The sequence below is a fragment of the Orycteropus afer genome, unplaced genomic scaffold, assembly GCF_000298275.1.
Source record: "Orycteropus afer afer isolate SDZICR_OR568_19922 unplaced genomic scaffold, OryAfe1.0 scaffold00038, whole genome shotgun sequence".
In the NCBI taxonomy this organism is placed as follows: Eukaryota; Metazoa; Chordata; class Mammalia; order Tubulidentata; family Orycteropodidae; genus Orycteropus; species Orycteropus afer.
The window spans coordinates 230,803-255,156 of NW_006921625.1; the positions used below are offsets into that span (position 1 = coordinate 230,803).

The 24,354-nt window shown below is 45.4% G+C and overlaps 1 protein-coding gene across 1 annotated transcript in view; it reads right to left on the reverse strand.

Moving 5' to 3' along the window:
- Positions 1-14,533: 14,533 nt before the first annotated feature.
- LOC103193609 (olfactory receptor 6B1-like) overlaps positions 14,534-24,354 on the reverse strand; it is a 21,116-nt gene continuing 11,295 nt past the window's right edge. Inside the window, 3 exon segments of the mRNA XM_007936865.2 lie at positions 14,534-14,650; positions 14,652-15,504; positions 16,875-16,968. Coding sequence (XP_007935056.2) covers positions 14,534-14,650; positions 14,652-15,504; positions 16,875-16,968 — 1,064 coding nt within the window.

Genomic DNA, 24,354 nt, shown 5'->3' on the forward strand with positions numbered 1-24,354 from the left:
GAATCCAGCTTGAACCTCTGGAAGTTCTCTATCAATATACTGCTGCAAACGTTTTTGAATTATCTTCAGTAAGATCTTACTTGCATGTGATATTAATGGTATTGTTCTATAATTTCTACATTCTGTGGGATCACCTTTCTTTGGAATGGGCACAAATATGGCCTGTAATAATCTGTGCTAAAAACACTGATGATCTTAAAGGCAAATATGCTATCCAAAGAAATGTCACAAAGTGAGAGAATATATATGGTTGGCTATGGCTAACAAGCTTCCCCAAAAGAGTTTTTCTAACAAATTAACTCCTTCATCACCAAACATGTTCCTCAGGTCTGCAAGACAAGTTAAGAGCAAGGGCACCTGTAAACAACATAGCAGGACAGGTTTTTTGTCAGGGCCTATCCACAACTGTGTAGCTGGGTCCTGGTGCTGTTATTGTTGTTAGGTACCATTGAGTCAGCTCCAACTCATAATGACACAGTATGTCTCTAGTCCTTGACTTCTTCAGAAGCTGTTTGTTGGTATTTGCTAAGAGATTTTAAAAGGTTAGGAAATCAAGAAAATTAAAAAGGCATGGAATCAGCTTAGCAAGACCTAATTTAACATGACTCAATGTTATTTAAAAATTAGAGTTTGACCATTTTAAAGGACATAATTTTTTTTCTCCTTTCTTTTCATCCCAGGCATGACAGAGATTGTCACAAGTGAGTTGAGATGGAGCCCTTTTGGCACAACATCATCTGATGCACTTCCTTACATTTACTCTGTTAGGAGAATGTTTTTAGGTTGATGGGCCTGAATTTAAACTAATGCAATTTCAGAAGGGAGCAGGCAAGTTTCCAGGAGATCAGCTTCCAGAGGGCCATTTTTAATTTGGGTCCCAGATGATGTCAGAAATCCCCTTTGTTTCTATAACATTCAAAAATCATGGAGAATTCCCAAACAATACCTTGAATCTGTGCCAATGGTTGCCAACTTTCTGGAAGCCAACTTGCGAGCTCTGGTGAATGCAATCCATTCTGCTTGGGCTGAAGTAACATCAGGAAGTGGGTTGCTTTCCAGGACCACAGTAGAGTATCCACCTTGGCAATGACAACTAGTGAAATCCAGTTTTAAATAAGATCCATCATCAAAAAGAACTAAATCAGGATTGGGGGAGGAAGTTTCCTATAGTTCTTGTCTTGGAGGAAATAATTGGACTGTTAAATCCAGACAATCATGAGAGACAGTCTCATATTCATCAGGTATGGGCAATAGAGTAGCTGGATTTAAAGAGTTAATGGTGTGTAACCCAATGTTGGATGCAGCTAAAAGTAACACTTCATAGGTGACTCTGTTGGCTGACAAATGTGGAGTTAAAGAATTTAGTATCGTGGCCACATATACATCTAAAATTTTTGTAAGTATGATATTGGCAGTGACTCCTAACAGCTGCAGAAGACAACTGCTGTAAGGCAGGGGAATAGCCTTTGACCAGTGGATCGAATTGTGAGCTATAGTGCCCTGCAGGTGGCTGCTGACCCTTATGTGTCTGAGTGAGGACCCCCAAGGCATTTCTAGCTATTTCCAAGACATACATAGAAAAAAAACCCACTTATAATTGGGAAATCTTAAAGCTGGGGGTGGTGAGAGATGATTCCTTTAACTTAAAAACAGCTTGGATTCCCTATTCAGACAGCTGAAATGGTCAGGTGCAGGTCCCTTTAAAAACTGATAAACTGGCTGGGCTATTAGGGAGAAACTAGGAATTAAAGCACCACAGTAGCCACAAAGCTTTCAACTGCTTCTCTTTTTTTTTTTGGGGGGGGGGTTCTTTTATGTGCTCTTCAATTAAGTTTTTAATTTTTATATAAAAAGTCTTGTGCTTTTAAAAAAAATTGTTAAGAGTTTGTTTTACATTCAGTGTTATGTGTACATTTAGTTTCACTCTCCATTTACCATGCCCAACCCTAACCCAGTCTCCTCCCCTCCCTGTCCAGTAACCCTCCCTCTGTGCCCTTCATAGTTATGCACTCTTGTCTGTCCTGTATTACCTCCAAGTGAATAGTGCCCCTCTAGTGCCCCATGGTCTATTGCTCCAAGGGATGTATTTCCATAGAGTATGTGGGTGCATCACCCTGGGTTGAGTGGTCTGCATATACATCTTGTTAACTATTGGGCTGAGAGGCAGCTCCTGGAAGTGAGTTTTATTCCAGGTGCAGAATGTATTCCAGGGCCATAGTGTTGGGGTTCTCACCAAATTCCATCCAACCAGTAATTCTGGTCATTATTGAGTTTTTGGATTTTATTCCATGCTTTTGCTCCTGCTCTATCCTGGATCTCCAGATTTGATCCTTTCCTGAGTGGTTGGCATTGGTAGCCAGGCATCCTTTCAACTGCTTCTTAGGTGTAGGGATAGGGAAGGCCAGAACTGCATCCTTTCTCATTGGGTCTATGGAAACTTCATGTGCTAAAATAATATGCCCTAAATAATTTTCTGAAGGCAGAGCCAATTGTAATTTTTCCTTGGATACTCTATACCCCATGGTAGCCAGATGCTGTAAAAGCAGGATACTGAAGTATGGTGTACAGCCAGAATGCTTCTTAGAAGCAAGAATGGTGAGACTTCACCTCTTGTACTTGGTTAAGTTGTCAGAAGGGACCAAGCCCTGGAGAAGGATATCATGCTTGGTAGAGGGTCAGTGAATAAAAGGAAGACCCTCAATGACATGGACTGACATAATGGCTGAAACAATGGGCTTAGGCATGGCAAAAATTGTGAGGATGGTGCAGGACCAGGCAGTGTTTCATTCTGATGTTCATAGGATCGCTATGAGTAGGAACCAACTCGACAGAACCTAGCAATAACACCATCCTTTACACATGAGTCTAATGAAAAGGAACAGACTAGTAAATCATCAGTGTATCAGAGCAGAGGAGAGCCATTGGCAAATTGAAAAGATTGCAAATCAGCATGTAAAACTTAAGAAAAGTAGGTAGGACTTTCAATATAACTTGGAACATAACTGTCCACGTAAATTGTTGATTATCCCACATGAAATCAAATAGGTATTGACTACTGGGTAGACTGGGACATGAAGAAAGTCACTGCACAACTATATCATGGTAAAGTGAGTAGTTTTTGGAAGAATGTTAGATAAAAGTAAATGGAGTGGGCACTACAGGAAAGTGAAAGATAGATACGTATTTAATGGCTCATAAATTTTGCAGACTGCCATCCTCAAACCCCATATTTCTTTAAAGGGAAAGCAGGATTATTACATGGGCTATTGCAAAGGATAGTAAGTTCTGTCTTTCGGGCTAGTTCTTCCCTTGCTCCCTTATTTATAGGATATTGTGAATCTCTAGGCAAAGGCTTACAATGATACTTTTGAATTTTGTTGGGTTCATCTGACAAGACGACCTACATCTGTGGAAAACATGGCCCGTAAACTTTCTGGAACTGCTGAAAGGCAATCTGGAACAGGGGGCACTAGGTGCCCTGATGAAGGTTGACCAAGTGTCCTAGAGAAGGCATAGCACTTCTGCCTGTCTGATACCAGAAATGGAGTTAGTGGTTGAGTGAAGACTGTCTTCCTCTAAAGGCACAGCAAGTCTCTAGGAAAACAAAGAATATCTTAACTTTCTATAGTTTCCCCATCTTAGGATGAGGAGCTCCAGGTATCTCTAAAAGTATTTCTGCCCATTCAATAAACTGTAAATAACAGTTCCAGTTAGACTGAAAAGTCTCTACCTATAGTAAATTAAAAGGTGTATTTGACAATTAAAACAAGTCCAAGAGAGCCAAAGTATGATCTTGAATATATCCCTCCTGAATTTAGAGATCATCTAAAGAATAGATTTGATGCATTGAACACCAATGACCGAAAGCCAGATGAATTATGGGAAGATATCAAGAACATTATCCATGAAGAAATCAAGAGATCACTAAAAAGACAAGAAAAGAAGAGAAGACCAAAGTGGATGAAAGAAGAGACTCTGAACCTTGTCCTTGAGTGGAGAATAGCTAAAGCAAATGGAAGAAAAGAAAAGGTAAAAGGGCTGAACAGAAGATTTCAAAGAGCAGCTCGAGTAGACAAAGCCAATTACTATAATGAAATGTGCAACGACCTGGAGTCTGAAAACCAAAAGGGAAGAACACGCTCGGCATTTCTCCAACTGAAAGAACTGAAGAAAAAAATTAAGGCTCGAGTTACAATATTGAGAGATTCTATGGGCAAAATATTGAATGATGCAGGAAACATCAAGAGAAGATAGCAGGAATACACAGAGTCATTGTACCAGAAAGAACTGATCGATCTTCATCCATTTCAGGAAGTGGCATATGATCTAGGACCAATGGTAATGAAGGAAGAAGTCAAAGCTGCAATGAAAGAACTGGCGAAGAACAAGGCTCCGGGAATTGATGGCATACCGATTGAGATATTTCAACAAACAGATGCCCCATTGGAGGCACTCACTCAGTTATGCCAAGAGATTTGGAAGACAGCTACCTGGACAACTGACTGGAAGAGATCCATATTTGTGCCCATTCCAAAGAAAGGTGATCCCACAGAATGTAGAAATTATAGAACAATATCATTAATATTGCATGCAAGTAAGATCTTACTGAAGATAATTCAGAAATGTTTGCAGCAGTATATTGACAGAGAACTACCAGAGGTTCAAGCCGGATTCAGAAGAGGACGTGGAACAAGGGATATCATAGCTGTTGTCAGATGGATCTTGGCTCAAGGCAAAGAATACCAGAAAGATGTTTACTTGTGTTTTATTGACTATGCAAAGGCATTTGATTGTGTGGATCATGACAAATTATGGATAACATTGAGAAGAATGGGAATTCCCGAGCACTTGATTGTACTCATGAGGACTCTGTACCTTGACCAGGAGGCTGTCGTTCGAACAGAACAAGGGGACACTACATGGTTTAAAATCAAGAAGGGAGTGCATCAGGGTTGTATCCTTTCTCCACACTTATTCAATCTATATGCTGAGCAAATAATCCAAGAAGCTGGACTATATGAAGAAAAATGTGGTATCAGGATTGGAGGAAGAATCATTAACAACCTGAGATATGCAGACGATACAACTTTGCTTGCTGAAAGTGAGGATGACTTAAGGCACCTACTGATGAAGGTTGAAGAATACAGTCTGCAGTATGGATTACATCTCAACATAAAGAAAACAAAAATCCTCACAACTGGACCAATGAGCAGCATCACAATCAATGGAGAGAAGATTGAGGTTGTCAAGGAATTCACGTTGCTTGGTTCTACAATCGATGCCAATGGAAGCAGCAGTCAGGACATTAGACGACGTGTAGCATTGGGAAAGTCAACTGCGAAGGAACTGTTTCAAGTGCTGAGGAGCAAGGATATCTCCTTGAGGACTAAGGTGCGTCTGACACAAGCCATGATATTTCCAATCACCTGGTATGCATGTGAGAGCTGGACAATGATAAGGAAGACCGAAGAAGAGTTGATGCTTTTGAGTTGTGGTGCTGGCGGAGAATGCTGAAAGTACCATGGACTGCTAAAAGAACTAACAGATCTGTCCTGGAGGAAGTGCAGCCAGAATGCTCCTTGGAAGCAAGAATGGCCAGACTTCGTCTCACCTATTTTGGTCATGTTGTAAGAAGGGACCATTCCCTGGAGAAGGATGTCATGCTTCCTTGTATGTAGGGTGGGGGGTCGACGAAAGAGGGGGAGGCCTTCAACGAGATGGATTGACACGGTGGCTGCGATGATGGGCTCGAGTAGAGCAGGGATTGTGGGGCTGGTGCGGGATCGGGCAGTGTTTCGTTCTGCTGTGCATGGGGTCGCTATGAGTTGGAAACGACTCGATGGCACTTAACAACAACAACAATTATCTAATTTCAACCCTGAGTCTTCAGTGAACAATCATTCTGATTCATCTCCGAAATTATAAACACTTTCATCCTTCTCTTGTTTACAAGTGTGAATTTTGGTCCAGTCTATTTTCCTTGGAAATATTCTTGGAACTGCTTTAATAAGCAGATCATAAATGTGCTTAGCTCCCAAAAGCAACCTCAGTTGATCACTCAGATTCTCAGAGCTCTGATGCCTCCACATCAAAGTGAGGGAACTACCCACACTGGTACCTTGAAGAGTCAACACAATGCCCCTCCCCCCCCCAGTGTCTGTGTGGGCTGCGGCCCTTCCTGTGTGGTCATGGCTGACCTTGTCTGATCAGCAGATGCACGCTGTGATTAGATGTGTGCTCTTCAATTCACTACTGTGGATGTGGCTTCATGAAGCCCAGAGACCACACAACTGCAGTCATAGCACAGTTACATGGGACCAACATGAGTCTAAGAACCCCAGACAGTCTTAGAAACAAATGTCTCTTCACTCAGAGCCTAGCTTCTCCCTATGCAGCCAGCTCTGTTGGAGATGATGCAGAGAATAAACCACATGACCCCCTGCCCATATAGGGCTCCCATTCTGGAGGATGACAAACAAGACAAGGAAGTCTTTGGGCATCAGGTCCATTGGGGACAATGGGGATACTGTGGGATCCCCACAACACACCAAGTGGTACCACCCCAATGAAAGGAAAAACTGTTATACCTATTAATTCATGAAAATAGCTGTAAAAACAGCTACAATTCCTGAGAGCACAGGCCCTTCAAATGTGTTAACTCATTTAACAAGGGCTCCATCTAGTGGCAAGTTCATAATCTTCACAGAGGAGGAAACATTCAGAGTGGACAGCGGGCATGGATTTGATCCTGAGAGGCCCCATCCATGTTGCTTGTAGAATAAGTTGCTGGGCTGGTCCATCATGCTGGACCTCTCTCCAAGGCTTCAGAGCATAGACAACAGTGTGTGACTTCCCTACTCGGGCTGCACCAAGGTGCACCCTTCCTATGGTGCCCCTGTGTGTCACCTCACAGCCCAGGATCCAAGGCCCATGGGGGACCCAGCAGACATACTTCAAGGCTCCCCTGATTCAAGATACACCCTCCCATAGATCCCAAATGGCCTCATCAAGACATCCAGGGCTTCTGCAAAGATCCACAAAGGGCCAAGACACTCTCCCCAGGGAAGGCTCAGGAGATAGCCAGTGCAGAGTGATGGGAGAGGTCTAGAAGAGAGGGCCTGTGCTCACAGGCAGGGACACCTGCAAATGCCCCCTGGAGGACCCTGCTCCTGGTGGCAGAAACAGCAGTGTCTCCCACCCAGCAGGACTGGGATCCCTTGCCCCCACTAGACTCAAAATCTAGTCCATCCAGCCATCCTCAGATGGTCTCAGACTGAGGAATGACCAGTGCTCTCTAATCACAGCCACAGATCCCTGCTCTGGCTCACAGTCCTGCCCATATGCCCCACTGCCCATCTGACTCACTCTGGACGGGAGGCCTCCATACCCTGTAGGCAGCATGCAGCAGGCATTCAGGCCAAATGCAAACCTCAGGGAGGAGATCTGCAGCAACCACTGCCCCCCGCCCTGGTGGCATGCTGGCAGGGAGGGGTCCTATCGGGGAGTCTTCCCACAGTCCCTGCTGAGGGGCAGGGGGCCAAGGCCCTGGACACCCTAGGTGGGCACAGCCCTGCAAGGGCTGATGTGGTCCCTCCACTCCTCACGAGCCATCCATGGTGTCTGGCCGAGCATGAAGCAGCTCCGGGTGCAGTAACCCTGAGCTGCAATGGACACTGCATCTGCCCCAGTCAATGTCAGCCCTGACGCAGGGCCAGTGGGGTTATTTCATGTCTCAGCCTCAACTTGGGACAAGATGATTGTTTAAAAAAATGATCTCTGTTATAATTCTGGCTGAAAGGGCTGAGAAGAAAAGAAATCTGAGCAGTATCCATGCTACCTGGGCCTTTGATGGCCCCACCACCAGACCCCCACCCACAGAGATGGGGCAAGCTGGCCATGGCTCTGGCCTTACTGCCCCATGGCTTCTGCACCAGGCCTGTCTGTCACCCTGACCCCATGAGTCTGGACACTCAGGACCCTTCAGGGTGAGGAACACCCAGGTCCCACAGACACCACCAAGATGTAGGATTTGGGTTCCATGACCACCTTGTCGTGAAGGGGTCCCTGAGACCCAGAAGAGAGGACAAAGGTGAAATTGGTGCCACTGCCCCTGCAGGGCTCTGGGGACTAAATGGAGCCCAGGTGGCAGTGAGCCTCCAGCACCCCCGTGGGTGTGGGGTCACTGGCCACATGCCTAGGGTGTCAGCTCAGGATGGACTAGGGGTTGCAGCAGGAGATAGCTTCCCAAGGGCCTGATCGGCTCTGGGACCCACCCACCTCCAGCCCGTCCCATGCCTGTGCATGCACCCAGAGAGGGCCGCTGCTCGTGCCTCACGTGAGCTGACTGGCTGGTTCTTATGCTGCCTGAGCCACTTATCTCCACCGCCTTACCTCCTCCTAGAGATAGTCAAGAGTAGCTCAGGGGGTCGCGGCTTCTCTGGACCCTTGGGAGCCACGGAAGCTCTCCCACTGCAGAAAGCCCAGCGCCACGAGGAAGGTGCAGGGCCATGAGGCAGGTCCAGTGCCCGGAAGGCACCCTGGCTGCCCTTCAGGTCTCTCAGCAACTACCTGCCCACAGGTGCACAAGGGGACTATGCCCAGGTGACCCAGTGAGGCAGTGCAGACCCCGGCAGGGGAGGAGGCTGCTGTGCCCCCACAGAACTGAGGGAGGAAGCCAGCGGCTCCTCTGCCAAGCGCCTGTTCCATGGCTGTGTCCTTCCAGAGAGAGGCCTGGCCAGAGGACAGAGGTTCCACCAGATCCTGATGGCCTTCAGCCAACGAGCTGGTCCACAGCCCAGATCTGAGGCTCTGGACCAGCTCCCTGCCCAGGCAGTGAAGTGGTTAATAGAGTGGGATTCCCAGGTCTGGTTCCTGGTCAGCCAGGCACCTGGGTGGCCAGTGGAGCCTCATCCTTCCCCCACCAGTGGAAGATGAGCTGTGCCCTGTGCCCAGCCATGGTCCTCTGGGACTGGGCTTACATCTGTGTACCACGCCCAGTCAACTGCAGGCTCAGGCCTAGGAGGACCCTCTTGCCAACATGCAGTGGCCAAAGCTGGCCTCTGGGGCTGGAACAAACTCTGAGGGTGGTCATGGGACAGCTCCCGGCTGGTCCTGAGTGGGGCTTCCTCCCTGTGGGCTACGCCTGGCAGCCACGTCTCTCCCACAGCTCATGCCCACACCAGCCCATCTCTGGGCCATACCCTGCACCAGGTACCCACATGCTTCAAGAGCACCCAGGGGAACAGGAGAACATCAAGCTATGTGCATCCCAGAGAGTTGTCTGAATGCACACTGGACACTGACACTGTAGGCACCAGTGCCTCAGTTTCCCCTCTGCAATGGAAGTGACTCCAGCAGCCCCTGCTGCTGGCAGTTCTGAGTGAAATGAGACTGCCTGCCCACCCCAGATGGGAACCTCCCAGCCTTGTGTGAGCAGAAAAAAGGCTGCAACACAGGGGAGGGCCACTGTTGACCCAGTGACTTTGGATGAGGTCCCAACCCTCTGAGCCTCTGCAAGCATCGACTCCATGGGCCCTGGGACACATACCTGTGGACACATGCATGTGAGGTGTGCACCTGTGGACACATATGTGTGGACACATACCTGTGAGTGCACACCTGTGGACACACACCTATGGAGTGCACACCTGTGCAAAGCACTCTTCGGTACATCAGCCAGCCTGGAGCTCGTGGCATGGATGAAGCTGGGCCTCAGATGGCCAGGGACTTCTCTGCCTGGGGTGGGGATGTTGGGACAGGTAGGAGTGGGGGCCCCATCAGTACTTTGGAGGTGACCTTGAGCCAGAGCTCCAAATAGAGGTGTCATTCCACCTCACAACAAGAGCTGTCACTGTCCTCTTGGTCCTCTCTGTGCCCTCACTCTCAGCATCCAGGAAGCCCCTCTCAGCTGAAGAGAAGGCAGTGACTGGCCAACCTCCTCCTCCAGAGAAGAGCCTCACAGACTCCCCGTGTGGCTCTTTCTTCACCTGGATCAGTCCTGCGCCTGGGGGAAAGGTGCCTGCCTGGAGTCTGAGCTCCATTATTGCAGCATCTCAGGTGGAAGGGAGTCCAAACAGGCCTCACTCAACACCACATTACATGCTCTGGTTCTGATCCTTGTTTTCTCACTTTGCCTCCCCAGTGTTTATCGCTGTTATCATAAGTCACAAGAAACACCCTTATATTTGTGGGGTCCTCGGCCCCCTACACAATGATGCCATTTGATTCCTGGGGTGGGGAGAGTCAGGGAGACTACTGTCCCCATTTTATTAACAAAGAGGGGTTCCAGAGGGGAGGGGATCTTCTCCAGCCCCAGGGTGCCAGTGCCGGGGAAGGGACCCAGATCTGCAGAGTCTAGCACCAGACTAACGGTTGTTCCAAGGAGGGAGAACAGACTAACGGTTGTTCCAAGGAGATAACCCAAGCAGAGTGACCCAAGGAGGAGGAGGCCCCCAAGTGATTCCACAAGACGGGGAACCTTTCATCTGAAGATGTGGAAGGGAAGTACAAGGGGGAAAATGGAGGGTATTCTGTGTTTGAATATGGATGACAAAAGTGTAAATAAAATATTAGTCCGACAGTGCGCTAAACAAGCACATTATAAGCCGGGATGGGGAATTGGAAGTCATTTCTTATGAAGGCTAAAATGCCGTCTGGGCTGATTACAAGTTCTAGAAACCATGGCAGTGAGGGCTGCACAACACTGTGACTGTTATTAATGTCACTGAACTGACACTTAAACATGGTTAAAATGGCAAATGTTATATTTTCTATGTATTCTCACAATGAAATGAACTAAAACAAGAAAGAAATGCACATTGTGATCAAGGAGGGTTCAGGGTGGTTTTATTTTGGAAAATATGTCAATGACACTCCAGTGATGGGCCAACAGAGAAAAACACTCATGATTTTCTCAAAAGGAAAAGACAAAACATTTGATATCAATCAACAATCATTTGGGATAAAAATGCTAAGAAGGCTAAAACAAAAATGAACTTTTTAACTCAATGAAGGCTAATTCTCATAAAACCTTAGCAGACATTGTACTTAATGGAGTACCTTTACTGCATTTCTTTGAAAAATATGAACAAGAAATGATTGCCTGCATTGACCCCTTACGTTTAACCTAGAATTGGTGGGAGTGCTAACAGCAACAACAGAACAATGTGCTGAAAAAGCATCAGGTTCTGCAGACGGGTGGCCCTGACACGCACTTGCAGCCACAGAGGCTGAGCACCTGGGCACTGGTGTTTCACTCTAACCTGCACAGCTGGCGGCACTTGGCAGAGCCGGTCACTGATGACAGAGTGATCTGGGAGACTCCTGGGAACTGTACAGAGTTACGTACCCTTTTCCTTTTCCACTTTTCCTGCCTGAACTGTGGACTTGGCACTGGGATAACTGCTGCCATCTGAAGGTCACAGGACCCTGAGCAAGTAGACTGAGTGGGGTGGAGCAGAAGACAGAAAGACTCTGGGTCCTTGGTGACGTGGCAGAGCTGCCCCTGTCCTTCACTCCAACACTGCTGTCTCCCTAACCCCTCGTCCTGGCTCATTTAAGCTAGGATTACCTGGATATTCTGACATTTGCAGCTAAATGTGTATCTTAGACTCAATCATACTTAGTAACATTTCTCTGCCAGAACAAGAAATAACTAGAACATATAATGTAAAATAAAATACAATTCATATCAGCAACCAACACAATAATTAACCTTTCACCATGCAAAAACACCACTAATGGGGAAAATCTTTTGAATTTATGAAGGAATGTAGAAGAAAACTTGCATAGGGAAATACACAAAGGTAGGACAACTTAATGTTGTGAACCTGACCATCCTTCCCAAAATACCCATACGTTCAATGAAACCCAATAAAATACATTCAGTAGAATACCTAAAGGAACTCAACAGTTTCTTAACTGTGTATGGAAAAATAAATATCTAAAATAATTTCAAAGAAAAGGCACTCACCCTGTCCAAAACAAAGGCACTGGAGGAAGCCATGCCAATGGGAAAAAAAAAAAAAAAAAACTACTGGCAAAGAACCAACCAAGAGAGCAATACAAAAGAACAATCATCTATTAACAGACTCAGATAGGAACTTGGTAGATGCCTAAAGGAATAAAGACAAGATTGAGGACTGGGGAAAGGAACTGACCACTGCAAAAAGAATCAGATGGGAGTTCTTGAAAACTGTGTACTCTGTGAAAACACAGATGACACAACTAGAGAGGCAATGAACGCCCTGAAAGATCAGAAGACAATTTCCAGACAAAACACAGAGAAACAAAAAGGCAACACAGAGAGAACTGCATGCTAGGAGCCACGGGGGGTACTGTAAAAGGGCCGCTATCTGAGATGTTAGACCCGAAGGAAGAGGAGAGAGAATGACACAGACGCAATCATTAAAGAGATAGTTCCCCACACTGATGAAAGAATCACGTTACAGACTCTGGAAGCTTCACAAACTCAAAGCACAGCCAACACACAGGAAAGCATCCCTAGCTGAGGGTGTGGGGACAGACACAACACGGACATCTTCAATGCTTCCAGAAGTGGGAGAAACTCACAGTGCCCACAAAAGAGTAAAGACCCTCAGGTGACTGCTTGACAGAAACAGGCAGCAGCCGGCAAAGCAGAAACGTGCTCAGCAGAGTCCCAGCGGCAGCATCACAGTGCTGGCCACGGGAGGGCGTGAGGGCTGAGAGGCAGATTAGTGAGTGGCAGAAATGAAAAGTGTAAGTCATGCAGATACGGATGAAGAGGAAGCTGGGGCAGCCGTGATAACATCGGACAAGGTGGGCTGCAAGGAAGCTGGTGCAGCCGGAGGAGCGGAAGAGTGACGCAGATGCACGAGGGAAGGAGCTAATGACTGAGCCTTCCCCAAGACCGGCCTCAGCAAGCGAGTGGCAGGTTCTAGAAGCATCACTAACTCCAGGAACAAGAAACACACTGGGAAGCTTCCCTAGGTAGGGCTGCTGGAAGCCAAACAGAACATGAACATCTTACAAACGTCCATCCTAATACCTGCAAAGCCATAAAACTCCGGAGGAGCTGCAGAAACACGGTTTGCAGAGGCCCTGCTCCAGCACCACCAAGCTGGCCGCGGAAGGGTGCCTGGAGCCTAAGTCGCGATAGACTAAGCTGGCCCAGATGAAAAATAGACATCAAGCAACTTCTACCAGAGAGGAAGCTGGTGTAGCTATGATAACATTGGACAAGGTGGACTTCAAGCCTGAGAGATTGAGGCAGAAAGCCTTACTGCAGATAAAGAGTAACACTCCTTAAAGACAAAAGGGTTAATTCACAAGTTGATACAACAATTCAAAATGTGTATGCACCAATGACATAACCTCTAACTATATGTGGGAAATGGTATGGAAAATGAAGAAGATTTACACACAAATCATTTACATACATTTTAAATGCTCACATAAAGCAACCTGATACATTTACCAGTAACACACACACACACATACACATCCAGTGATGTATAGTAGACACATTACACTGAATGTCTGTGACAAGGAAAAAGAATTGGAGTGTGGAAAAGCAAAGAAATTAATCAAGACAGGACCTCATCGTGACCAATGATGATAGTCCAATTTGAAGGGAAATAGTTGATTGACTTGATTATCTAGCCCTAAAACACCAGAAAAGAAAGAAAATGCAAAAAAAAAAATATAAAAAGGCAGTTACAATTATGTCAGCTGCTCACCAGACTTAAAAATTTTAAAAGAAAATGACATAATAAAGCTACATTCTGGACTTTGAGGAAGGGTGGCAAGGATGTGTTCAATGGTGTTACATGGACTGGCTGGGAACCCTTAGTCCAGCTGTTTGAGTCCATGGAGAATATTCCTAGGACCTTCTCTGAAGAACTGAAAGAAGAAGGCCATCCAAGGGGGCTCAGGGATCGGCCAGCAGGGCCAGGACCAGGGAGAGGGTCTGGGCCCACATAAACTGGCCAGACACCAGTGGTCCAAGGAGTGGCAATGGAGAGGAAACATCCAGTGAGTTGGGGTCTGAGGATTTGCTAGACAAATCAGGGCACCTGTCAGGTGCTGAAGTCCCTGGGAGAGCAGCTATGAGCTGAAGAGCTGTCCATACCTCTGGTGCTGAGCTCCCTGGAAGGGCATCAGGGACAGAACGCTGTCCCTTTTCTGGCGCTGAAGTCCCAGGCAATGTATCTGGGAGCTGAGATACTGTCCACAGCTCTAGTGCTGATGTCCCTGGGAGAGCTTCAGGGGGCAGCGGTCCAGGGTTGCAGCTGAGAAGCTGGACCTCTCTGTTCAGCCTTTGGCTTCTCTGTGCATGCTCACAAGCTCTCTCCTGGCCACTTTGGGGCTCTTGTAGCTCTGTCTCAGGTGAGGTAGGAACTTGCTAGCTGTGCTGGTGGATGAGACCTGTGACTAGTCTGGGCAGTGGGCCAGGGATGCTAGCTAAGATGCCTGCCTGCTGCTCTGTAAGGCTGCTGAGGAGAGGAGAATGGTTCAGAAGTGTTCCTTCCTGCAGAGGCACACCAGCTGGTGCTCAGGAGGGGCCAGGGATCTGGAGGAGTTTGGCCAGGGCCTCCCTGATGTCTCGGTTGCTCAGGCAGTAGATGATGGGGTTGAGCAGTGGGGTCACCACTGAGTAGATTACAGACACACAGCTTGTTGAGGTTGAAGGAGCTGGCAGCGTGGGGATGGGCGTACATGAAGATGGTGGTGGTGTAGAAGATTGCCACTACCACCAGGTGGGAGGCGCAGGTGGAGAAGGCCTTCCGACGGCCGGCCCTTCCTGGGATCCTCAGCACTGTGGCCAGGATGTGGGCATAGGAGACCATGGTCACCAGCAGGGAGGTCATGAGCACAGCCAGGGCTGCCACAAAGTCCAGCACTTCAATGGCAGTGGTATCTGAACAGGAGAGCTGTAGCAGGGGGGAGATGTCACAGAAGAAGTGGTTCAGGATGTTGGGACCACAGAACCTGAGTAGGGAGATGAGAGCTATGGACACAAACAAGGCCAGGAAGCCACCGAGCCAGGCACTGAGAGCCAGGTGCAGGCACAGCCTTGAGTCCATGATCGCTGGATAATGCAGCGGGTGACAGATGGCCAGGTACCGGTCACAGACCATGGTAGCCAGGAGCGAACACTCAGAGGAGCCCAGAGAGAGGAAGAGGAACAGCTGTGTGAGGCACCCCGAGAAGGAGATGGTCTTTTCCTGCACCAGGAGGCCGGCCAGCAGCTTAGGGACAGTGACTGAGGTGTACAGAGTCTCCAGCACTGATAGGTTGGCCAGGAAGAAGTACATGGGCATGTACAGCTGATGGCTGGCTCGGATGACCACTATGATGACCAGGTTCTCCAGGATGGTCACCACGTAGATGGACAGAAAGGACCCAAACAGCAGCCCACGCAGGTGGCAGAGCTCTGGGAAGCCCAGCAAGACAAACTCTGTCACCCAGAAGGTCTCATTGGAGTCAGTCATGACTTAGCCTGGGAGATCACTTCTGAGCACCCTGGAATGGCGGAGAAACACAGGCACAGTGAGTGATGAATATGGTCACTCTGTGTCACTGAGGACTCACGTGAGTGAATGCAATGTATCCCCTTCTGGGATCTCCAAGGTAGGGGCCTACTACACCTGACATGGCCATGTGAGGGCTGAAGCAGTCCCATCTGTGGCTTCCTGCCCCTCTTGGTGTTCTCAGAGCTGACCAGGCTCATGGACAGGAAAGGACAGATGCATCCATTGCTCACCTTTGTGATCTGCTGCAACATTTGCCTGTCATCCCACTTCTCAACTCATCATGCATATTTACACAGACAACACCTGGGAAAGGAACCATGGGGCCTGCACACATCTGTAAGTGTAAATACTTACACACATATATACTTCAGGAGCACACTCCTCCCTCCCCCAACAGGTATTCAGTCAGGCATGTAGGTGCATACTTGTGAACAGACCTCCACATAAGCCAGGTGCACACATGCACACATACACAGACACACCAGGTGCACACACGCACACACCCTGGATGAAACACACTGATGCACGCACATACATCAAGTGCACACACATTAAGGGAGGAAACAAGTCGTGCCCTGTTGTTGTTCAAAGACCAGGAACCTGAAGAGTCCCTCCCCTGGGCCATGTTGGTTCTCAGGAGACAGCTCCTTTGTGCTACTCTCCGTGCCCAGAGCCCTCAAACTTGAGGGAGGAGAGTGAGGGGCAACAAAGTCATCAGATGGCCCAGATGCCCTCGGGGTGAGCAGAGCTGTAGGTCATTTCCAGACAGAGAAGGGCCTCTTGCTACCTCTGATGTCCTAATGTGGATTGCCCTTGAGCAAGTCCAACTTCTTTATCTTGTGTTTTCAGCAAAGTAGTCTTTGAGTGACAGATAAATACTGTCCACTCAGAGCCTCTAATGAGTTGTTTGAGATTTCTGTGTCAGGGCATCTCTGGCACTGAGTATCTGAAGATGGACTGCCTATGGAAAGAGAGTGGGCTGTGGCAGGAGTGGAAACACTTTCCCAACCCACCAAGGGCTTCTGGGGTTTCCTGCCCCTCTGGAAGGAAGTAGAGCTTAATTCCCAGCCCCCACCCTCTGCCACTGGGGTCTGTTAGCTAATGGTGAAGGAAGATTACCAAGACCATTGGAGTCTGTCTGCTATTGTTGGAGAGAGATTACCAAGGACAAATGAAATTCATGGCTGGCCCTCAGGCCCCCTCCCTCTATGGATGAGTCTGAGTCAGGGTGATTCCTGTTCTCCTGGGAAGTAAACTTGCTCAGGGAGCAGCAGAAAGCTCATGACAGGCCCCAAAAAAATCATGCATACTGAGCCTTATAGCCACAAGTACTAGGTGCCAGACACCATCATGGCTTGCGGTGAGGGGCCGCCCAGAGGTGGCAGCAGCAATGTGGGGGTCTCTATCCCAGGATACTGTGAAGCAGCTGTAGAGAGGACAGTGGCTGAACTACCTGGAGGAACAGCCATCTGAGCTGAGGAGAGCTCACATCTGCTAGACTTGCATGTCCAGGGAGCAAGTGGCTGATGAATGTGCCCTGAAGCCCATCTCAGCAGCCCTCTACTGTGATGATGTGAAATGAGTCAGCTTGGAGCAGGAAGGGCTGGACCTGGGAAGGGTCTGCAGAACCAAGGGTGGGGCTGAGGTCGGTGGGGCTCCCAGGCTTGGAGTCCCAGGCTGAGAGCAGGGAGGCCTCGAGGCCCAAATATGCCCCACCCAAGACAGAAGTGAGGGCTGGCTGTCTCTGGATCTGACCTCTACTGGAGATCCAGGACAGTTGGCGTGCTATGGCAGGGCTGGGTGCTTTAGGAAACGCAGTCCTGCCCCTGCTGTCCACCAGGCAGAGGTCATTAGGGGCCCTCAGCAGGTACTGTCCTCGAAGCTTTCCCCTGACCCTTAGACTCAGGACTGAGGTCCTGGAGAGCCATGCCCTCCATCCCAGAATGTGCAGGGCATCCACTGGATTTCTGCATGTCTCTGGAGGGATCCTGCCATGTGTCACTGTGTCCCTGTGGCCTCTGGCCCCAGATGATTTATATTGAGCTCGTTAAGCACCTTTTCCTCCCCAGCCCCGTTCCCAAGCCTGGAGCATCGAACTGTGGAGTTTCACTCTGATGGGACTCTCAGAGCAATTTGTAGAAGGAACTCTGCAGGGTCTGTGGGTCCGTGGAAGGATGTAACTGGGGACAGTGTTCATTGCAGAGGCTTTCCCCTCTCTCTCCAGCAGCAAACAGACTGCAGGTTACCTGCTCTCCAGGTGCCCTGGCCCCAGGTGACTCCCATCTATAATTTTGGTCCCAGAATCAAAGGCCTACATCCAGGCTTCAGGTGGTGAGTGCTACTCAGTGCCCTTCAGAATGACTGTTACATTTTCTTTCTTTTCCATGCAGACATGTGTGCATTTGTTTATTGATAAAAACAATATAATGAACAGTTGTAAGCCAACCCCCAATACAAGACCTAGACAGTTGTTAATAAATTACTTCAGGCAAAAAGCCCCTTCCATGTCCCATACTGCTCTGTCCCAACCCCAGAAGGAACACTCTCGGCATTCCCTGGACTCATAAAGCATTTTAATTGTACAGAACACATTGTTTAGTTTTCTTTGTATTGGAACTTTACAACAAAGTATATCATACTCTATGCTATCTTGTCTTTTGATGTTACTAACATTCCTACAAATACCTTTTTCAACATAAATGGCAACCACATGCAGGGACCTTGCCAGATGGAATACACAAGAATCAAATCAACCACATCTGTGGAAAGAGATGGACAAGCTCAATGTCATCAGTCAGAGCAAGGGCAACATCCGACTGTGGGACCATCAACTTCTCATCTGCAAGTTTAGATTGAAGCTGAAGAAAATTAAAACAAGTCCACAAGAGCCAAAATAGGACCTTGAGTATATCACATCCAGATTTTGAAACCATCGCAAGAATAGATTTGACACGTTGATCAATGACCAAAGACAAGAAGAGTTGTGGGGGATGACATCAAGAACATCATACATGAAGAAAGAAAAAGGTCATTTAAGAAACAGGGAAAAAAGAAGACCAAAATGGATGTTAGAAGAGACTCTGAAACTTGCTCTTGAACAGAGAGTAGCTAAAGCAAATGGAAGAAATGATGAAGTCAAAGATCTGAACAGCATATTTCAAAGGGTGGCTCAAGAAGACAAAGTCAAGTATTATAACGAAATGTCCAAAGACCTGGAGTTAAAAAAAAAAAAGGGGGGGAACAACACCTTCAGCCTTTCTCAAGGTGAAAGACTTGAAGAAAAAAATCATGCCTCAAGTTGCAATATGGAATGATTCTACGGGCAAAATATTGAACAAGAAGTATCAAAAGAAGATGGAAGGAATACACAGGAACTGTCACCAAAAAGAGTTGGTTGATGCTCAACAATTTCAGGAGGTGGCATATGATCAAGAACCAATAATATTGAAGGAAAAAGTCCAAGCTGCAATAAATTGGAGAAAAACAAAGCTTCAGGAACTGACGGTTACCCATTGATATGCAGTGCTACAGATGTTTACACATTTATACCAAGAAATTTGGAAGACAGCTACCTGACCAACTGACTGGAAGAGGTTCATATTTGTGCCCATTCCAAAGAAAGGTGATCCAACAGAATGGGAAAATCATCAAACAATATCATTAATATCACATGCAAGTAAAATTTTCCTGAAAATAATTCAAAAATGCTTACATCAGTACATTGACAGAGAACTGGAAAAATTCAAGCCAGATTAAGAAGAGGGTGTGCAGTGAGGGATATCATTGCTGATGTCAGATGGTAAATAATACCAGAAAGATGTTTACCTCTGTTTTGTTGACGATGCAAAGGCATTCAACCATGTGGATCATAACAAATTATGAATAATGTTGCAAAGAATGGGAATTCCAGAATGCTTAATTGTGCTCATGAGGAACCTGTACATAGATCAAGAGGAAGTCGTTCAAACAGAACAAGAGGATATTGCTTGGTTTAAAACCAGAAAAGATGTGCATCCTTTCACCATACTTTATTCAATCTGTATGCTGAGCAAATAATCCAAGAAGCTGGACTATCTGAAGAAGAATGTGGCATCAGGATTGGAGGAAGACTCATTAACATGCGATATGCAAATGACACAACCTTCCTTGCTGAAAGTGAAGAAGACCTGAGGCACTTACTGATCAAGAGCAAAGACTATAGCTTTCAGTATGGATTACACCTCAACATAAATAAAATACAAATCCTCTCTATTGGGCCAATAAGCTATATCATGTTAAATGGAAAAAAGATTGAAGTTGTCAAGGGTTTCCATTTACTCGGATCACAATCAATGTCCATGGAAGCAACAGTCAAGAAGTCAAATGATACATGGCATTGGGCAAATCTGCAAAAGACCTCTTTAAAGTGTTAAAGAGTAAAGATGTCACTTTGAAGACTAAGGTGAGCCTGACTCAAGCCATGGTATTTTCAATAGCCTCATAAGCATTGTGAGAGCTGGACAATGATTAAGGAAGACCACAGAAAAATTGATGCCTTTGAATTGTAGCATTGGCACAAAAGATTGAATACACCGGGGATTGCCAGAAGAATGAACAAATCTGTCTTGGGAGCGAAAAAAAAAAAAAAAATTCACTGCCATTGAGTTAATTCAACTCATGGCAACCCCTCCTTGGGTTTCCAAGGCTGCATCTCTATGGAAGTAGATTGCCCAACCTTCCTTCTGAGGAGGGGCTGGTGGGTTTGAACCCCAGCCCTCTGGAGCCGTGCAGCTGGGGTGCTCCTGAGAAGCAAGAATGGCCAGACTTTGTCGCTCATGTTTTGGTCGTGTTATCAGGAGGGACCAGTCTCTGAAGAAGGATATTGTGCTTGGTAAAGTAGAGGGTCAGTGAAAAGGGGGAAGACCCTCAACGAGATGGATTGACACAGTGGCTGCAACGATGGGCTCAAGGACAGCAACAATTGTGAGGGTGGCACCGGAGTGGGCAGCGTTTCATTCTGTTGTATGTGGGGTCACTGTGAGTCCAAACTGTTTCCCTGGGGCCTCACAACAGCAAGAAGATGCCAATACCCTCAGCAACTGTACTTCATTTGTTGTTTTTGTTTTTGTTTTATTTTGTTTTGTTTTGACACACATATAATATTCCACTGGTAAGTATGCTGGTTCACTCGTAAAGAATGTCTATTCTAATGTAGAATCTGCAAAACATTCCATAACATGAATGAACTCGAAGGATATTATGCTGAATTAAATAAGTCAATCACAGGACAAATATTGTATTAGTTCACTATTGTAAAAAGTCAAGGAGTGGTTTATATATGGAAGGAAATTTTCTTTCTTAGTTACCAGGGATGGGAGGAGAGGGGAGGGAAAATTCCTAGATAGGCTGAAAATATATACATGAAACCAAGATTATTAGTGTTTGCCAGGAGCATGAAGGATGGGGAAAGGGGAAGATTTGTTTGTGGGGCATTGAGTTTATGTTGATGGTGGTGGAATATTTTGGAAAAGGATAGCAATAATGGTGGCACAACATGAAAAAATGTCATCAATGACCCTGAGCTATAAATGGGGAAGTTGTTATGTTGGTGAATGTCTTATTGTGTATGTTTCCACCAAAGAAGAAGAAGAATGTCCATTCTGCTTGTGTTGGGTAGAGGGTTCTATAAATGTTAATCAGGTCAAATGGCGTATGGTGCTGTCTGAATCTCCTACATCCTTACAGGTTTCCTGTCTACTTATTCTCTCACTTATTGATAGAGGGATTTTGAAATCCATGACTACAATTGTTAATTTTTCTATTTCTCCTTGCAGATCTAATGGGTTTTGCTTCATATATTTTTGGCTATAATTAGATGCATAAACTATTAAGACTTGTCCTTATAAAAAAAAAAAACTGACCTCTTATCATTACAAAATTATTTTCTTTGCCCCAGTCATATTCTGTTTCTGAAATTGCCTTTATCTGATATTATCACTCCAGCATTCTTTTGACTGATGTTAGCATGGTATTTTTTTTTTCTTTTACTTTAAACCCATTTGTGTCTTTATGTTTAACCTGCATTTTCTGTAGGTTGCTTATAGTTAGGGCTTGCTTTTATTATACAGTATGACAATCTCTGCTCTTATTTGGCATATTTAAGCCATTTATATTTCGTGTGAGGAGCTCTGGTAACATAGTGGCTAAGTCACTTGCCTGCTAACCAGACGGCTGGCGGTTCAAACCCACCAGCCACTCCTCAGAAGGAAGGTTGGGCAATCCTACTTCCGTAGTGATACTGCCTCGAAAACCCAAGGAGGGGTCGCTACGAGTCGGGGCCGACTCGACGGCACATAACAACAACAACAACAACAAAAAGAAGAAGAAGACAGCCACATCTTTCTTCTGAAGAGTGGCTATGGCTTTGAACCTTTGATGTTTTGGTTATCAACTGAGTGCCTAACCAATGCACCACCAGAGCATTAAAACTTCCATCTTGTTATATGTTTACTATTTATCACATTCATTTTTTGTATTTTGTCTTCTTTCTGACTTTTTATAACTACATTTTATGTCCTTTGCTAACTTACTAGCTTTAACTTTTGTTTTGTTATTTAATTCTATTCTTTGTACTATACTTGGGGTTTTTTTCTCCTTATTGCATGCCTTCTTTTGAATGAATTGTTTTCTTTATTATCCCACTATATTTCCATTTTGGGCTTTTTTGCTTTACTTCTTTGTTTCATCATTTTTTAAAAGTGGTTCAAGTAGGGTTTACAATATGCATCTTTAACTTCTCATGTCTATCTTCAAACAATATCATATCCACTCCTTAGAAGGAAGGTTGGGCAATCTACTTCTGTAGTGATACTGCCTCAGAAACCCAGGGAGGGGTCACTATGAGTCGTGTCTAATTTGATGGCACATAACAACAACAACAACATGTATAACATTTGAACTTACAGTAAATAGTATACTTACTTCTTCCATTCTTCATGCTAATGTTGGCATACATCTTACATTTATATATGCTATAATCCACACACTGCAGTTCTTTTTATTTTTACTATAAACACTTAATTATCTCTGAATTAAATTATGAAAGAAATTTAACAAAGAAAAGTAGTCAGTGCATCAAAATGGCATGAAAATACTAAATACATATGCACCTAATAATAGAGTTTCTAAAAACACAAAGTAAAAAATGGTAGAACCAAGAAGAGAAATAGACAAATCCATGACTATTGATTGAGATTTCTACACTTCTCTCTCAATAGTTGTTATAACAAGAGAGTAGAAAATAAGAAAGTACATAAAAAAATATTTAAAACCTTATCAGCTAATATCCTAACTCACATGTTTCAAATATTCTACTCAATAACTGCAGAATCTGCATTCTTTTCAGTGTTTGAGAAATACACAATATACTGCACACTGGATCATAGAACAAGACTCAATAAATGCAGAAGAATTAAAATTACAGTTTGTGCTCTATCATAAAAGAATTAAATTTAAATTAACAACAAAAAAATGTGAAAAATCTCCCAGACTTGGATATTTAAAAATGCACTTATATATAATGCATACCTTGAAGAAGAATTTAAAATTTAGAAGCTGTCACTTCCAGTAGGATGAGGGAACAGGTACTGGATTTACCCTCTACCTGAAAGAGAACAGCCAGCATATATTAAAATTTCATTATCCAGATATGGGACATCAGGCAATGGAGTCCAGACCCTGAGAGATGGGACACAGATGAGGTGCTACCAACTTATCACCTTGAGAAGGTTTCCAGGCCACAGCACAGGGTGAAGAAACCAGGAAGAGAGTTCAAGAGTTCAATGAGCTGAGAGTTCAAGAAACCAAGGCAGCTAGAGTTTGTAGGACAAAATTAAGTAGAGGGCAGAACAATACAGAGAGAAAAGAGCAAGACCTCCAAAGATCTACAGAAGGTCATCCTCACGTCTCCATCAGTGACTGATGAGCTAAGCACTTTAAATGTAATTTGTTAAATGGTGCTGGCAAACAGGATATCCACCTGCAGAAAAATGAAACAAGACCCATACCTCACCCCATACACAAAAACAAACTCAAGCTGCATCAAAGACTTAAATGTAAAACCCAAAACTAAAAAATTCACCAAAGATAAAATAGGGGCAAATCTAGGAGCCCTAATTTATGGCAAAAATAGACTATCAAACATAACCCAGAATGCACAGGAGGTAGAAGAGAAGCTAGATGACTGGAACCTTTTAAATTAAATTCCTATGCACATTGAAAGACTTCGTCAAAACGGTAAAAAGAGAATCTACAGATTGGGAGAAAATATTTGCCTGTGACATATCTGACAAAGGACTTACCTCCAAAATCTACAGAAAACTTCAGCACCTCAACACCAAAAAGACAAACAGCCCAACTCAAAAATGGACAAGAGACTTGAACAAACACTTCACTAAAGACGATATGCTGGCAGCCAACAAACACATGAGGAATTGCTCGTGATCTTTAGGCATTAGAGAGATGCAAATCAAAACAACGAGATATCATCTTACCCCAGCAATAAGAGCAAAGTTCAACAGAACAGAAAATAACAAATGCTGGCGAGGTTGCAGAGAGATTGGAACTCTTGTGCATTGCTGGTAGGATTGTAAAATGGTACAACCATGGAGGCAAATGGTATGGCATTTCCTTAAAAAAACTGAAAATAGAAATACCATTTGATCCAGCAATTCCATTACTAGAAATATATCCTAAAGAGGTGAGAGACACAATAACAAAAAGACAAACAATCCAATTAAAAAATGGGCAGAAGACATGAATAGACACTTCACCAAGGAGGATATTCAAGCGGCCAACAAAC